The sequence below is a fragment of the Scylla paramamosain genome, chromosome 10, assembly GCF_035594125.1.
Source record: "Scylla paramamosain isolate STU-SP2022 chromosome 10, ASM3559412v1, whole genome shotgun sequence".
In the NCBI taxonomy this organism is placed as follows: Eukaryota; Metazoa; Arthropoda; class Malacostraca; order Decapoda; family Portunidae; genus Scylla; species Scylla paramamosain.
The window spans coordinates 14,195,389-14,212,500 of NC_087160.1; the positions used below are offsets into that span (position 1 = coordinate 14,195,389).

The following is a 17,112-nucleotide window of genomic DNA, read 5'->3' on the forward strand; positions in this document are numbered from 1 at the left end:
AGGGAAAATCCTAGCGAGTTAAATTCCTCAGCTACTTCTTGCTTCTCTATCAATTCTTACGTTCTACAAAAAACAAAGGAAAGCAGACTAGAGTAGACTTCGACATTAAAAGGAAAAGGAAATGAGGTACAGTCACTGCTGAGAATGTGTTAACACGCCACTCTTCCCATAACTTACAGAGTTTTTCCTCAACATAGTGTTTTGATTTACTCTGACGACAATTCCTGTTCAAAACATGACAATTGATAGATTCTAAAGAGATCGGAGGCCTGAAGATTAAAGAGAAATATGAAGCACAAAGGAAATGAGTGAGGTAAGTTACTCGACTTCCGACTGTGACTGTACAGCAAACTCTTGTCTAATATACCTGTGGGGGAGCTATTTTGTACTCCGTGGGTTCAGAGATATAACTTCATAAAGAGTTAAACTAGGACACCCTCAGGCCTCGTAAGAATAAACTGTAAACTTGAAAAAAAAAAGTTTTCCTTCCATCTTGAAAAGTACAGGGAAGGTCTGTCATTTTACGCTTCATTAATGTAGAATAACAGTATTTCCTAAACCATCATGTTACCACCGAGTTCTTCTCACGTGTCCTATACAATAAATTCCACATGAAGTTAGGAAAAAAATAGCGCATTTTCTTCATTTCTATTATCATCTCTATCTTTCACTGGTCCTTTCTTTATCCTCTCACCTTCATGTTCCACCTATCTCTCTTCCTTGTTTCCATCCCTCTATCTTCCCTCCATTCATCCATTCCTCTCATACAAATCTCACCACTCCCAATTTCTCTCACCAAAATCAACCCATCCATATTTTTATTCACCTCTATCCGTTGCCCAAACAGGTAAACCAACGCCGCGTGTCACCTGGTGGATGAACGGCAGACTTCTGGATGACGTGAGCGAGAGGCCACGGCCCCACCTGGTCACCAACAGGCTAACCATCAATCACTTGACCCGCAGCCATCTTCAAGCCAACCTAGTGTGCGAGGCATCTAATTCCAACAACAGCCTCCCAGTCAAGAGTGACATCAAAATCGAGATGAACTGTGAGTGTTTGTGTTGGTGCTGAGTGCTTGGAATGTGTGTGTTGAGTGTGGTGGGTGTTATGTTCAGTGTTGTGTGGGTGGGTGTGGTGTGTTCTGGTTTGTGGTGTGTGTGTGTGTGTGTGTGTGTGTGTGTGTGTGTGTGTGTGTGTGTGTGTGTGTGTGTGTGTGTGTGTGTGTGTGTGTGTGTGTGTGTGTGTGTGTGTGTGTGTGTGTGTGTGTGTGTGTGTGTGTGTGTGTGTGTGTGTGTGTGTGTGTGTGTGTGTGTGTGTGTGTGTGTGTGTGTGTGTGTGTGTATGTTGGTGGGCGGGCAGGTGAGTGTATGTGTGTCTTCCCAAGGAATTTTTAACAGGAAAATATTCTTATTTTTAGTTTCTTACATTAATAAAACAGCAGTTTATATTATAAAGGTAAAAAGTAACTTTTTTTCTGTGGGTGTATGTTTTTTCCTGCCTTCTTTGTTGCTGTTTGAAATAAAGCATCTAATCACGTATACCTATCCATGAAAAACAGTAAACTATTAATGCAAGGCTGATATATTACTTCTAACACCACTACCAACACTATTTTCTCTCTCTCTCTCTCTCTCTCTCTCTCTCTCTCTCTCTCTCTCTCTCTCTCTCTCTCTCTCTCTCTCTCTCTCTCTCTCTCTCTCTCTCTCTCTCTCTCTCTCTCTCTCTCTCTCTTTCACACACACACACACACACACACACACACACACAGAAAGGAAAATACAGAATACACATTCTATTAGCAGACTTAATTAGCCGCTGTCAATATGCTGCACACCCCCTTAGGACACGCTCCAGGTAACTAATTAACACATCATCGCGATTACCGCCCTGAGCACACCCGCGTCTATATATGCCTGTAGTGATAGCCTCTCAAAGTAACCACCCCCTTTTTCGTGAGTCTAAACAATGGGGTTCTCTAACCTGTAGCATTCACTTCTATTCAAAGCTGCAGATGAATGGCCTTCCCTTCACTCCGATAATACGAAACTATCTCACCGTGCCGCTTCTAATTTCCAAAATGGCTCTGTCCATTGATGCGGGTCTCCAACTATTTCCTAGCTAAAGCGCGATAGGGTTGAGCAGCAAGCTTTCATTTCCTACCTTCCTCCCTTTCCTTCCTTCCTTCCATCCTCCGCTTCTTTTTATCGTTCCTTTCTGTATTATCTTCTATTCCGCGACTCCTTCGTCGGTCCAATTTCATGCAGTTTTCACCGTGTGATAATAGGATGATCTCGAGGCAATATGGAACAGTATTGCGCCTCGGCAGATGTTTATGTCACACTGGTGCCTCTATTTAGGCAGGTTTTTACTACTCAGTGTGGGTTCGAATGCACTTTTCTTCATCTGTATTTACGTGTCATATTTCAGCTAGTTTCCGGATTTTATTTATATATTTATTTTTTTTTTTTTATTTAGGGATTAAAAGATTTATACTCCACACTAACTTTTTTCTAAATCTCTCTCTCTCTCTCTCTCTCTCTCTCTCTCTCTCTCTCTCTCTCTCTCTCTCTCTCTCTCTCTCTTAGAATCCAAAGCGCGTACACAGCAAATTACAGCCACCGACAGCTTTCCCATCGAGGCTTTTGAATGACTGTGTGTGTGTGTGTGTGGGTGTGTGTGTGTGTGTGTGTGTGTGTGTGTGTGTGTGTGTGTGTGTGTGTGTGTGTGTGTGTGTGTGTGTGTGTGTGTGTTACTTCTAGGACGCCAAGCTCTTATGTAATACTAGTCCATATATGGAAACTCTGGTAAACTCTGGACCTCCCTGCCTGTTTCTGTATTTCCACCTTCCTATGACTTGAACTCTTTCAAGAGAAAGATTTCAAGACACTTATCCTAGGATGTCATTTTTTACTGCCGCTTTCGACTCTGCTCGGGGAACGGCACCTCAGAGAAACTTTTTTTTTTCTTTTAATGCAGTTTTGTTGCCGTTGGTTGGTGCCTCTCCTACATGAAAGCAAATCTCTCTCTCTCTCTCTCTCTCTCTCTCTCTCTCTCTCTCTCTCTCTCTCTCTCTCTCTCTCTCTCTCTCTCTCTCTGAAAATATGACAAAATGGTTCATTGCTCAATTCTGGAACAAAAAATCAACTTTACGAAATCATTATGTACAAAACGGAATCTTAAAGAAAGTGGTGCCAATTTAGTTTCATAAGTGTCTTGTCCTCTCTTCTATAAATAAAACAATTGAAGGTAATGGGAAGTAAAGTAAAGCGAACTCATGAAGTCTACAAGAGAAAAGAAAGAACTAGCGAAGGTATTGGTTGACTCGGGCATGAATGAGGCCGAAAATTTTAATATGAAAGTTTTGCTGGTATTCTTAAAGACTTTCGGCTTTCATTACGACTACGTATTTTGAAAGGCCACAACATGATTAGTGGGATCCTCACGTATATTTCCTCATTAATGAAGAATAATACTTCTTTAACTACTAACAAAAATACGCAAACACTTCTCAAAGCCCCCAATAATTTCCACAAGTCAAGATAAGACACATGAACCTTTGAAAACACGGTACAGCGAATCTTATGAATAGCAAGAGCGCGGCAAAGCTATTGATGCACATAATCAGATTCATAAGATCAATAGCCATAAAGCTTTCAGCTAAGTATGAAAATCTGAAGACAGTCAATAAAAAAAAAATATATATATATATATATATATATATATATATATATATATATATATATATATATATATATATATATATATATATATATATATATATATATATATATATATATATATATATATATATATATATATATATATATATATATATATATATATATTTATATATATAAAATGCCTGCAGAAACGTTAGTCAATTTAGAAAAAAAAAACTGTAAATGAAAATTTCTGTCGATGAAAAATATAATGCTTTTCAGTGTTTCATCATAACTTGACACCAGTCTGCCAAATACAGTATTCCTTCTTCCACGAAGTACACCGTAACTACTATTAATGTCTTCACGGAGGAGGAGGAGGAAGAGGAGGAGGAGGAGGAGGAGGAGGAGGAGGAGGAGGAGGATGGAGGAGGAGGAGGAGGAGGAGGAGGAGGAGGAGGAGGAGGAGGAGGAGGAGGAGGAGGAGGAGGAGGAGAAAGAGGAATAATAGCAGGAGGAGGAAAAAGAAAAAGAAAAAGGAAGAGAAAATAAAAAAGAGACAAGAAAGAAGAATGAGGATGAGGAGGACAAGAAGAACAAAGAGATGAAAGACAAGGAATAGAAGCAAGCGGAGGACGAGAAAAGGAAAAACAATGAAAACAACAGTGAAGACCGAAGTCCAGGAGAACATAATGAGAGAGAGAGAGAGAGAGAGAGAGAGAGAGAGAGAGAGAGAGAGAGAGAGAGAGAGAGAGAGAGAGAGAGAGAGAGAGAGAGAGAGAGAGAGAGAGAGAGAGAGATAGAGAGAGACAGAGAGAGAGAGAGAGAGAGAGAGAGAGAGAGAGAGAGAGAGAGAGAGAGAGAGAGAGAGAGAGAGAGAGAGAGAGAGCAGCAGCAGCAGCAGCGAGACGAGCAGCACAAGAATGTTAGATCAAAGGAAAACAGGTCCGGGTATTTTCGTTCAATTTTTCGCCAACTTTCTCCGTGACAAACCCTCATCAAGCTGGTGTCTACAGTGGCAAGACAGTTTACATCAACACGGCTTTACAAGGAGGAGGAGGAGGAGGAGGAGGAGGAGGAGGAGGAGGAGGAGGAGGAGGAGGAGGAGGAGGAGAAGGAGGAGGAGGAAGAGGAAAAGGAAGAGGAAGAGGAAAAGGAAGAGGAAGAGGAAGAGGAAGAAGGGGAGGAGGAGGAGGAGGAGGAGGAGAAGGAGGTAAACTAAAAGGTCTAAGAGGAGGAAGAGAAGACCACTTGAGCCACTTTTCAGTTATAGTTTAAACATTGAATTTTAGAGACGAGCGTTAATGATAATTTCTATTAAAGTTTTGGGAAAAAGGAGGAGGGGTTACATAGAATTATATAGAAACAGGCTACAACAGACCTTGCGGTCCTCACGAGGCGACGTGACCCAGGACTACTGAGGTGATAGCAAAAGAAAAGGACAGCAAAGCAGAAGGCTCTCTCCCCACCCTCCACTCCCTCCAGCATATGCCGTACAGGAAACAGGTCATAAATAAATACCTTACGGGGTTAGATAAAAAAAATCCCAAAGGAAATTCTATAGGAAATAATGGAAATAAAGAAACGAGGTGTCCCCCTTTTCCTGGAGGCAAGGAAGTTAATCTCTAACAAATAAATGTTGTTAGCCACGGACTGGAAGCAGAATATCTATCAAGACGGCGTTTAAAAGTCTCTACGGTGTTGCAGTCTATCACGTTTCGAGGAAGCCCGTTCCATAGATTAACTACACGGAGGAAATTTTTATTTTTTTTTTTTGATTCATGAGAGTTGAAGGATTTCCCAACAATTTTTCAACCGTTTCCTATCGTGAAGTATTTACTACAGTCCATATTATCAAGGAGGATGAGGAGGAGGAGGAGGAGGAGGAGGAGGAGGAGAAGAAGGAGGTGGCAGTGGTGGTGGTGGTGGTGGTAGTGGTGTTGGAAGTATGAGGTTATAAATAGAACAGGAATGTATGATAAGGTACTCTTACTTCAAAGAAAAGAAATAAGACCACGAAATCAAAACAAAATAAAATACTTGCCTATTTTTTAGCTATATCATTCATATTATTGGTCTTTGAAGTGATTTGAGAAAATAAGGAAAGGAAGTAAAAAGTAACCCAGGTCACGTCCTCCAACTCTCTGCCGGAGAAAGGAAAAAGAAAAGAAAAATGTCGAAGATATTTTTTTTTGAAAAGAACACATTTGACAAGTTTCGAGAGACAAAGGAAAGATAAAGCTTCAGCGCTACAGTTTGGTAAAAGAATTATGAGCAACGTAACAAAATTACTGGCAGGCGCGCACTATGAAGGAATGGATTCAATTATGAAGAGCTACATGAAGTATTCTTGTGGCTAACTGATGAAATACCATAACCTCATAGTAAATGCATCCTGACTCTCTTCATTAATACATGTGATAGTGCTAATGATAGTGGTTCTTATTAGTAATGTTGTAGTTGTAATTCATGTGTATTTACAATCACAGGACCACGTTTCACCCCATCCTTTCTTACCATTAAACCAAATTCAATGCAAAGAAAACAAGATAGCAAAATAAACAACCACTGAAGTAAATCCACCACAAAGCCACAGAACAGCCTAAATCATTACAAAGATCACAAAGAAACATTATAAGCAATCGAACGACACTTCTTTCTAATTATTTCTAATTATTAACCTAACCTCACCCATAAGCAGCCTCAGGGCACGTTCTGAACTTTTAACTAACCTAACCTAATTCATGAACAACTCCGCAACACTACTTTCTAAACCTTTAACGACATAACATAACCTAACCTCACTAAGAACCTCCTTTTTTTTCCTCCCGCAGTCAAGCCGCTCTCCGTCAACATTCTAGGCTCCCGCGAACCGCTCTCAGCTGGCAAGAAGTACGAGCTAGTCTGTCAGAGTGTCGGGGCGAGACCATCAGCCTCCCTCACGTGGTGGCTGGACGGCGTGCAGCTCACCAACGCCTCTACCTCTGTGAGTATATAGGCCCGTATACAGAAACGCTTTGCTCTCTCATCATAACTATTTTCCAAGATTATAGGGATGATAAATCGGCTTCTCCATAGTGTTCCATCTGTTAATAATGTGGACATCTTACTAGACTGTCTCTAAAAACGTAAAAAAAAATAAAATAAAAATAAATAAATAAAAAACACCCTTAAAACACATATAACTTTAACTAAAACCTGTGGAATGAAATGTACTGTAATCTGCTTTTCATGAGTGTTTCTACTAATAATAATGTAAAAATTTTATTAGTCTATCCCTAACACCGTAAAAAAAAAAAAAAAACGGAAAAAATAAATAAATAAAATATATAACTTGAACTAGAACCTTAGGAAGGTAGTAATGGTGCTCCGCCGAAGTATTTCAGAATATGGTCCTATGTGTGTATAAATAGAACGGCAAGATCATATAACACCACATTGATGGAAGGAAGGGAAGGCAAGGAGATGAGAGTAAGAAATGATTATTGGGAGTTAGAAGTAAATAAGAAAAGTAAGAAGGGACAAACACAAATGAGGTCATCACTTCCTCTACCTCCGTGAGTATACGTACTATATGAACACAGAAAGGCAAGGTCATATAACACTGACGCAGATGGAGCGAAGGAACGGCAACGAGATGAAATTAAGAAAAAAAAAATATTGTGAGTTAGAGATAAAAGATAGGGGAAAGGGAAAGGAGGGGAGGAACGAGAGTGGAGTAAAATATCAATGCAAGTAGAAGTGTGCGATAAGAAAAAGAAGAAAGTAAAAAAGTGAATGAGACAAATGTGACGGAAGTAAGAAAATTGGGTTAAGGACAAACTAGCTGGATGATAAGGAAAGGTGAGGAAGGAAAGGGAAAGATTGATGAGGGAAGTGTGAAGAAAGTGAGAAAAGAATATTTGGAAGATAACGAAAGGCGAGGTGGGAGGAAAAGAAAAATAACAAATGAAAATCAGATTTAAAAGAAATCAGACGACGAGAGTAAGAACTACTCAGAATGTAAATAAAATAAAGGAAAAGAATTAAGGGAGAGTAACAAATAAAAGACAAATATGATAAAAAGAGAGAACGAAGATTAAGTAGTAAAAAGGAAACAAGGATAAACGAGGAGAGAAACAATAAACCGCTGAAAAAACAAGTAGATGAAAGAGACACATGAAAGAAAAGACAAAACGTGCAATAAAAAAAAAAAAAGTCTAGTCAGGAGATAGGGATGGACGAGGAAAGGCAGACGGAAAACAAGAGAATGAAAGAGAAATGTCAAAGAAATAAAAATACGAAAGAAAAAGGAAAGTTTGGGAGGCAAAGACAGGAGACTAAAGAAGGGAGACGAAAAGAATAGGAAAAAAAAAAGAGAAAAGGGAAAGAGGAAAGAAGAACTGTAAAGGAGAGTGAAACGAGATCCTGGATAAGAGAGGAGAGGAGAGGAGAAGAGGGGAGAGGAGGAGAGGGAGGGGTAAGGAGACACCAGAAGATATGAGGAGGGTTGCATGGGACGGAGACTCGGGAAGGACGGAGACAAGGGAGAAAAGATTGAAGGGAAGGGAGATTGGATGGAAGGAAAGAAAATGATGAAAGTGAAAGGGAGACTGATTGGAGCAAGAGAGAGCCGAGGAAAGAGGAATGTGAGTGAGAGGAAGACGAAGGGAAGCAAGGAGGGGAAAAATATCTGTAAAGCACTACGAAGGAAAAGGGGCGACTTAATGGAGCAGTTTGCGAATAAAATACGGTAAAATCGAAGGCGAAATGCGGAGAGATATGCAAAGGAGAGGACACAGCGGAAAAGAACGGGGAAACAGTACCACATATATATGTGAAAATGCCATAAAAACGCGTTCATTACTGAAAATAAAGTAAAACCTACTGACAATGCACAGGACAGACAGGAGAGCACAGGTTTGTATATTAGTGAGATTTTGAGGCCGTGCAGGGTCCGGTGTTTATTTATTAAGGTGCATGTCTTGCTCTCGTAAAAGAATATGTAACATTGCGCCTGATTATTTCCCAGACAACACCTCTCTCTCTCTCTCTCTCTCTCTCTCTCTCTCTCTCTCTCTCTCTCTCTCTCTCTCTCTCTCTCTCTCTCTCTCTCTTCCAGTTACAAAATATCTCTCATCTTATTTTTTCTTCACATAAACACCGTAATATTTTGCAGCCTCACGTAGTTTTCTCTTTCCTGCTCCACATTCCCCTTCCTCTACTCTCATGTGATTTCCGTCCCTCCCTCAGACCGCAAGCTCCGGAAACATCACACTGAGCACCCTCACATTTGTGCCCAAGGACAGTGACGGCGGGAAGTACCTCAAGTGTCTGTCAGAGTCGCCAGTGATTCAGCACACGCCACTAGAGGACAAGTGGCGGCTCGAAGTATACTGTAAGTGATTCTTTAGTTTAGTGTGGTAGTGTGTATGTAGAGTCATGGTAAGAAGTCGAATAACATTTTTTTTATTCGCTTCCAGTGCTTTGCGTTCTTTCTTAGTGTTAACCTCGGTGTCCATACTGACAGTCTCCTTACGAAAGCTTCTGATAATCTCCTCACAAAACCTGCTTTCAATCTCCTTACAAACTCTTCTGACAGCCTCCTTACAAACTCTGCTGAAAGCCTCCTTACAAAACCTGCTGACCATCTCTCTGTAAAATCCTGATTGTAAATAGACCACAAGACTTAATATTGAGGCTAACCATTAACTAACCACAGAAGACGTGAATGTTTTACTATGTTATTCAACCACTGACCATGCCTAAGTACTCGTAGTCTCTCTCTCTCTCTCTCTCTCTCTCTCTCTCTCTCTCTCTCTGTGTGTGTGTGTGTGTGTGTGTGTGTGTGTGTGTGTGTGTGTGTGTCGGGAAGAAAATTACATTCAATCCGCTATTTTTAAACTTCTCAAGTAAATTAAAAGTTTAAAGGTAGTGGAGTCTGTTGTGTCTTGCTCCTTTTTCCCAAGCTTGGTATTTCAATATTTCTTTTCGTGGTCCTGATGCGTCTCAAAGTTAACATATAATATGTGCTGGGGCTCGAAAATAAAAATTGGACAAAATTACAGTTGACGCACAAACTGCTCGGACGAAATTAAGAATTCAAGAGTTCAAGCAAAAAACTCTTACATTGGCATGACAAAAAAAAAAAAAAAAAAAAAAAACTTTGAATTTGTGGCTGGCATCGAAATCAACTGAACTTCAATCCTGAAAACATCATGAACCTGGAAAAGTTGCCGAAATTCAAAAGAAAAATATAAAACTAACCAGGCAACGAAAAACAGTACGATGCTTTGTCTGTTTTGCTGCTCCATTTGGTTCTTCAACAACACATTCTCACGAGTTATTTATCCTGGGGAGCGCTTCACCACATATCGAGGTAGACGCGCAAGATTACCATGTGCGGGGAATAATAAAAGGTAGGAGAGCAGAAGCATGGAGAAGCAGGGGCGTTTTCTGCAAAGTTTGCCATTAATAGCGACGATAACAGGAACAGATAGCGGCGACGGACACTCGATTTTAGTGGCAATAACCGTAAACCTCGATAACGCAAGACTAGAAAGATAAAAAAAATACGTGTGCGCGTGCGTGTGCGTTTGAGTTAGCTAGATAAGAATACGATGATGTTTATTATCCTTAAAAGATAGAAAAAAAAATCATTGTGTATTAATCCCGAGCAATCCAGAACTCACCACCAACACCATCACCACCACTAGCATCACCACCACTTGGCATCCCACATTTCTTAACCTCCAGGGCTGGTGCGGTGGTTTAGTTTTATGGAAGCAGTAATGGGGCGTGCTTATGTGGCGCTTATCTCAGGGGCCCGTAAACCTTCGAGTATGATGGGGCACCGCAAGGTATATAGTCTTCTCCCGCCACCCACCTCCACTGCTTTGCTTCCACTGCCCGCCCTCTCCCTCTTACATTTCGTTGCTCCTTTCACTCCTGCCTCCCTCCTCTTAATGTTGTGTGGCTATCAAAGAGTGCTTCTGGAGGTGGTTTTAGTGGTTGTGCTGTGTTAGTAGTGGTGGTGGTGTGGAGTGGTTCGTGGTGGCTATGAGTAATGGTGATGGTGGTGATGGTAGATAGTGGTTAGTGGTGGTAATAATGGCTGTAATGGTTATATTGGCTGTGGCGGTTTTGTTGCTGGTGACGGTAGCAGTGATTTTGTCGTGGCTGTGACTAATGGTGATGGTGGTGGTGTTGGTGGTGGTAGTGATGGTATGGAGTGATTAGAGGTGGTAATAATGGCTGTAATGGTTGGAATGGCTGTAATGGTGGCTGTGGGTGGCGGCAGCAGTGATTTTGTGGACTGATAAGTGGTGGATTTGAGTAATTGTGACGGTGGTGGTAGTGATAGTGTGGAGTGTTTAGGGGTCGCAGTAGTGCTGGTAATAATATGATAATAGTGGTGGCTATGGTTGATGACATAATTACTAATTGTGTGCACTGGTTTATGGTGGTGGTGTTCGCTGTAATGGTGACAATAAGACTGAAGGCTCACTTACCTCTATGCTGTCATATTTTTCTTCCCTACGTTCAGTAATAAAACAGTTTTTCTCAGGCTTCCATACTTTCCCGCCTGGCCATATAGCGGGAGACTTTGAACCCAATAAGATATTCAAGTAAGCATGGATAAGATACACTTGGTTGATGGTGGAGAGAAGAAAACAGTCAAATAAGGTGCCAGTCCCTAAATAATAAGCCAAAAGGATTATCCAAAATTTAAGGATAAGTGTCTTGAAACCGCTCTCTTGAAAGAGTTCAAGTCATAGAATGGGAAAATAAAGATTAAGGAAGGGAGTTCCTATTACATGACCAGGTGGACATTTTGAACCACAGAAATTACAGATAGCATTTCAGATTCTTAGGTAAGAACTCTCTATTCTCTCCACAATAAAAAGAAAATCCATACCGCAAGATAAGCAGAAAGAAATAACAAATCTAACGATCTAGAGCGAGAATAAAATAGACGTTTTTTTTTTCCTAACACGCAGCTGATGAGACACAGGGACGAGTGGCTGTAAAAAGTGAGAGCCAGATGTAGCGCCGCGTCATATACACTCTAATACCGTCACCATAACACCCATAAAGCTACACACATACACTTCCAGACGCACGTGATGAGTTTCTCCCTCCTATAATTATTCACCTTGAGTACCCCATTCTAGGCCCTTTCTCCTTCAGTATGACATTGTACGAAAGTGTCCTGATAAGACGTGACGTTACGAAATTCATCATTCTCCACTTCCTTTTCTTGTTTCTTCCCTCTCCTTCCCCTTTCCATCCTCTTTCCCTTTTGCTCATTGTTATCTGTCCTTACGTCCTGTTTCATAATATGAACTACCATCTTTCCCCGCTCCTACTTCTCCTTTTCTTTCGCTTCCCCATCCTTCTCGTGCGCTTCCTTCTACTCCATTCTCATTCGAAAATAGAAGAAAAGAGAGAATAATTCCTAACGTATCTTCAGCCAGCTTTGTGGAGACGTGTTCTCGCGCCCTATACATATTCAAGACGGCATTGTGAGGGCCTTAGACGCCTCTTCATTCCTGTGGTTCAAGCTTGTATATTGCGCCACGTTCAGTATCCCGGGGACTATAAGGCTTACTTCAGGTGCATATGCTTGGCCTGCACACACACACCTCTCTCTCTTTCTCTCTCTCTCTCTCTCTCTCTCTCTCTCTCTCTCTCTCTCTCTCTCTCTCTCTCTCTCTCTCTCTCTCTCTCTCTCTCTCTCTTCAGAATAATGATAAATAGATAGATACAAGTTTCAATACTGTTCTATCGATTAAGAGCATTTCGTTTCTCTCAGTCCATCTATCGCATCCTTCCCTATTGCTGCCTGTAATAACCAGGGTTGTTTTATTATTAATGCAAGAGTCTTTATATGCTACTGGTGTGAAGTTACTGGGAAATTTACATATGTAGCGTGGGAAGAGTCTGGTATCTACATCTGTATTCTTAAATGCTTACTTCAGCCACAAAGACTATTTCCAAAAGCCAAAGAGATGGTTTGCCATGGTCTCATGATTTTTTATTTTTTTTTTTATTAACGACACATAATTTTGTTTAAATATCACAAGAATTATGAAAACAATGTTGAAAATCGTATCAACTTCCAGCTGAGGTTCTGAAAAGCTGTGAAGGTAAGAAACTTGTCTTGTCACCTACTCTCTTCCTGTTATTTATCAGTGATCTAAACCAAACTCCTTGTCCTATCCACTCCTATGCTTATGATAGCACCCTCCATTTTTCCACGTCTTTTTCATTTATATTTTCTTTTTATGTAGGAGGGACACTGGCCAAGGGCAACGAAAATCCAGTAAAAAAAAAGCCCACTGAGATGCCAGTCCCATAAAAGGGTCCAAAGCGGTAGTCAAAAATTGAAGGATAAATGTCTTGAAACCTCCCTCTTGAAGGAATTCAATTCATAGGAAGGTGGAAATACAGAAGCAGGCAGGGATTTCCAGAGTTTACCAGAGAAAGGGATGAATGATTGATAATAATGGTTAACTCTTGCATTAAAGAGGTGGACAGAATAGGGATAAGAGAAAGAAGAAAGTCTTGTGCAGCGAGGCCGCGGGAGGAGGGGAGGCATGCAGTTAGCAAGATCAGCATGAAAATAGCATGAAAATAGCGGTAGAAGAGAGCTAGAGATGCAACACTGCGGCGATGAGAGAGAGGCTGAAGATAGTCAGTTAGAGGAGAGGAGTTGATGAGACGAAAAGCTTTTGTTTCCACCCTGTTTAGAAGAGCAGTATGAGTGGAATTCCCCCAGACATGTGAAGCATACTCCATACATGGACGGATAAGGCCCTTGTACATAGTTAGCAGCTAGAGAGGTCAGAAAAACTGGCGGAGACGTCTCAGAACTAACTTCATAGAAGCTGTTTTAGCTAGAGATGAGATGTGAATTTTCCAGTTCAGATTATAAGTAAAGGACAGACCGAGGATGTTCAATGTAGAAGAGGGGGAGAGTTGAGTGTCATTGAAGAAGAGAGGATAGTTGTCTGGATGGTTGTGTCGAGTTGATAGATGGAGGAATTGAGTTTTTGAGGCATTGAATAATACCAAGTTTGCTCTGCCCCAATTAGAAATTTTAGAAAGATCAGAAGTCAGGTTTTCTGTGGCTTTCCTGCGTGAAATGTTTACTTCCTGAAGGGTTGGACGTCTATGAGAAGACGTGGGAAAGTACAGGGTGGTATCATCAGCGTAGGAGTGGATAGGACAAGAAATTTGGTTTAGAAGGTCATTAATGAATAATAATAAGATAATGGATGACAGGACAGAATCCTGAGGAACACCACTATTACTAGATTTAGGAGAAGAACAGTGACCGTCTGCCACAGCAGCAATAGAACGGTCAGAAAGGAAACTTCAGATGAATTAACAGAGAAAAGGATAGAAGCCGTAGGAGAGTAGTTTGGAAATCATAGCTTTGTGCCAGACTCTATCAAAAGCTTTTGATATAACCAAGGCAACAACAAAAGTTTCACCAAAATTTATAAAAGAGGATGACCAAGACTCATTGAGGAAAGCCAGAAGGTCACCAGTAGAGCGGCCCTGACGGAACCCATACTGGCGATCAGATAGAAGGTTGTGAATTGATAGATGTTTAAGAATCTTCCTGTTGAGGATAGATTAAAAAACTTCAGATAGGCAGGAAATTAAAGCAATAGGACGGTAGTTTCAGGGATTAGAACAGTCACCCCTTTTAGGAACAGGCTGAATGTTGGCAAACCTCCAAGAAGAAGGAAAGGTAGATGTTGACAGACAGAGCTGAAAGAGTTTCACTAGGCAAGGTGCAAGCATGGAGGCACAGTTTCGGAGAACAATAGGAGAGACCCCATCAGGTCCATAAGCCTTCCGAGGGTTTAGGCCAGTGAGGGCATGGAAAACATCATTGCGAAGAATTTTAATAGGTAGCATGAAGTAGTCAGAGGGTGGAGGAGAGGGAGGAACAAACCCAGAATCGTCCAAGGTAGAGTTTTTAGCAAAGGTTTGAGCGAAGAGTTCAGCTTTAGAAATAGATGTGATAGCAGTGGTGCCATCTGGTTGAAATAAAGAAGGGAAAGAAGAAGAAGCAAAGTTATTAGAGATATTTTTGGCTACATGCCGGAAGTCACGAGGGGAGTTAGATCTTGAAAGATTTTCAAACTTTCTGTTAAGGGAGGAGTACTTAATGAAGGAGTTTTTGGCTAGTTGGAGAACAGACTTGGCATGGTTCCGGGCAGAAATATAAAGTGCATGAGATTCTGAGGATGGAAGGCTTAAGTACCTTTTGTGGGCCACCTCTCTATCATGTATAGCACGAGAACAAGCTGTGTTAAACCAAGGTTTAGAAGGTTTAGGTCGAGAAAAAGAGTGAGGAATGTACGCCTCCATGCCAGACACAATCACCTCTGTTATGCGCTCGGCACACAAACACGGGTCTCTGACACGGAAGCAGTAGTCATTCCAAGGGAAATCAGCAAAATACTTACTCAGGTGTTCCCAACTAGCAGAGGCAAAACGCCAGAGACACCTTCGCTTAGGGGGATCCTAAGGAGGGATTAGAGCGATAGGACAAAATACAGATATGAGATTGTGATCGGAGGAGCCCAACGGAGAAGAGAGAGTGACAGCATAAGCAAAAGGATTAGAAATCAGAAAAAGATCAAGAATGTTGGGCGTTCATAGACATGAACTAAATAGTTCACGCTGGGAAGACACAGAACGCTTGACTTCTGATCTCTGAAATTCCTGATTTGGGCAGAGCAAACGTAATATTGTTCAATGCCTCAAAATTCCTTCATCTATCATCTCTACACAACCTTTCAGACAACTATCCCCTATTCTTCAATGACAGTCAACTGTCCCCCTCCTCTTCACTGAACATCCTCGGTCTGTCCTTTACTTATAATCTAAACTTTTGTGAAGTTAGGTGTTCTGAGTCGTCTCCGTTAGTTTTTCTAACCCTCCCATCTGCTAACTCTGTACAGGGGCCTTATCCGCCCATGTATGAAATATGCTTCACATGTATTGGGTGGGGGGTTCCACTCATACCGCTACCGCTTTTTTAGACAGTGTGGAATCAAAAGCTTTTCGTCTTACCAACTCCTCTCCTCTAACTGATTGTCTTCAGCCTCTCTCATTGCTGCAATGTTGCATCTCGTGCTATCTTCTGTCGCTATTTTCGTACTAACTGCTCTTCTGATCTTGCTTACTGCATGCTTCCTCTCCTCCCGCGACCTCGCTGCACAAGACTTTCTTCTTTCTTTCATCCCTGTTCTGTTCACCTCTCTTATGCAAGAGTTAATCAGTATTCTCAATCATTCATCCGCTTCTCTGGTAAACTCTGGAACTGTCTGCCTGCTTCTGTATTCCCACCTTCTTATGACTTGAATTCTTTCAAGAAGAAGGTTTCAAGGCACTTATCGCTCAATTTTCGATGATTCTCTTGACATATCTTTTGGGATTGGCACCTCAGTCGGATTTTTTTCCTCTTTTTTGTTTTCCTTGGCCAGTGATCTTGCGTAAAAAAAAAATGTATTTCACTTTTTCTGGTTGGTGGCGAGTTATCATATCAAATGTCCTCTTGTCTGGCTTGAAATTTCATGATGTCTATATAATGTTCAAGATTTTTACTTCTGCCTATAGGAGACTAGCATTTCTAAAGACGCTAGTAACTTGTGCTTGTATTCTAAAACATTTCGGTGTCTAATCGCGGCGACTTTTGACAGTCTCTGGTGAAAATAATTAAGGTTTCAAAAATATTTAATGAATGTAGCCATAGTTCAAGAAGGATCTTGCATTATAAATTAGAAAAGAAAAAATACCAACGAGAATTCTATTAATACTATGCGAGGCATTTTAGAATAATCCTACTGAAAGCCCCATGCGTTTAAAAATACAGGATTAGTTACAAGTATGCTGCGGTATTTGGAAGTATATCACGTGAAATTCTCACTCTAAGGAGTGAAGTAAATTTTGAACACGACTAACACGTATATGTTATGTATGTCACGTGGTTCATTTTATATTATTTACCATTCTAAAGTTGCGAGTAGGGACTAATGATTCAATACCTTTAGATTTATAGAAAGTGTTCAAGTGAGCGATCTTAATGTTCTATTAGCTGAAAAGAAAATAAGTGCCATTTCATTTCCAGAACATCAGTGGAAGGCTGTAAACACTTTGCAGAATGTATAATGTGATCACGTCACGTCATCAAACCTAATTACGTTTTACAAATATGAGCCTCCGTCTCAGCTGTTCACTGACTCGATTCTCTTTGTTATGCGACCGTAATTTCTGGAATCCTTTTCATTAACCCGTGTAACTTCCCATCGATGTCTTTCAGCGAACAGAAGTCAAGTAACAATAGATACTAGTTCGTTTTTCCCTTTTCTCTGATAAACTATGAATGTTTAGTAGGTCATTTTTCCCTCTTTCTCTGCTAAACTATGAATGTTTAGTAAGTTATTTC

General features: G+C 40.8%; 1 protein-coding gene across 1 annotated transcript in view; it reads left to right on the forward strand.

The window, feature by feature from the left end:
• LOC135104525 (synaptogenesis protein syg-2-like) overlaps positions 1-17,112 on the forward strand; it is a 48,101-nt gene that overhangs the window by 20,763 nt on the left and 10,226 nt on the right. The window contains exons 5-7 of the mRNA XM_064012098.1: positions 848-1,051; positions 6,497-6,648; positions 8,895-9,039. Of these exons, the coding sequence (XP_063868168.1) occupies positions 848-1,051; positions 6,497-6,648; positions 8,895-9,039 (501 nt within the window). The remainder of the gene's footprint in view (positions 1-847; positions 1,052-6,496; positions 6,649-8,894; positions 9,040-17,112) is intronic.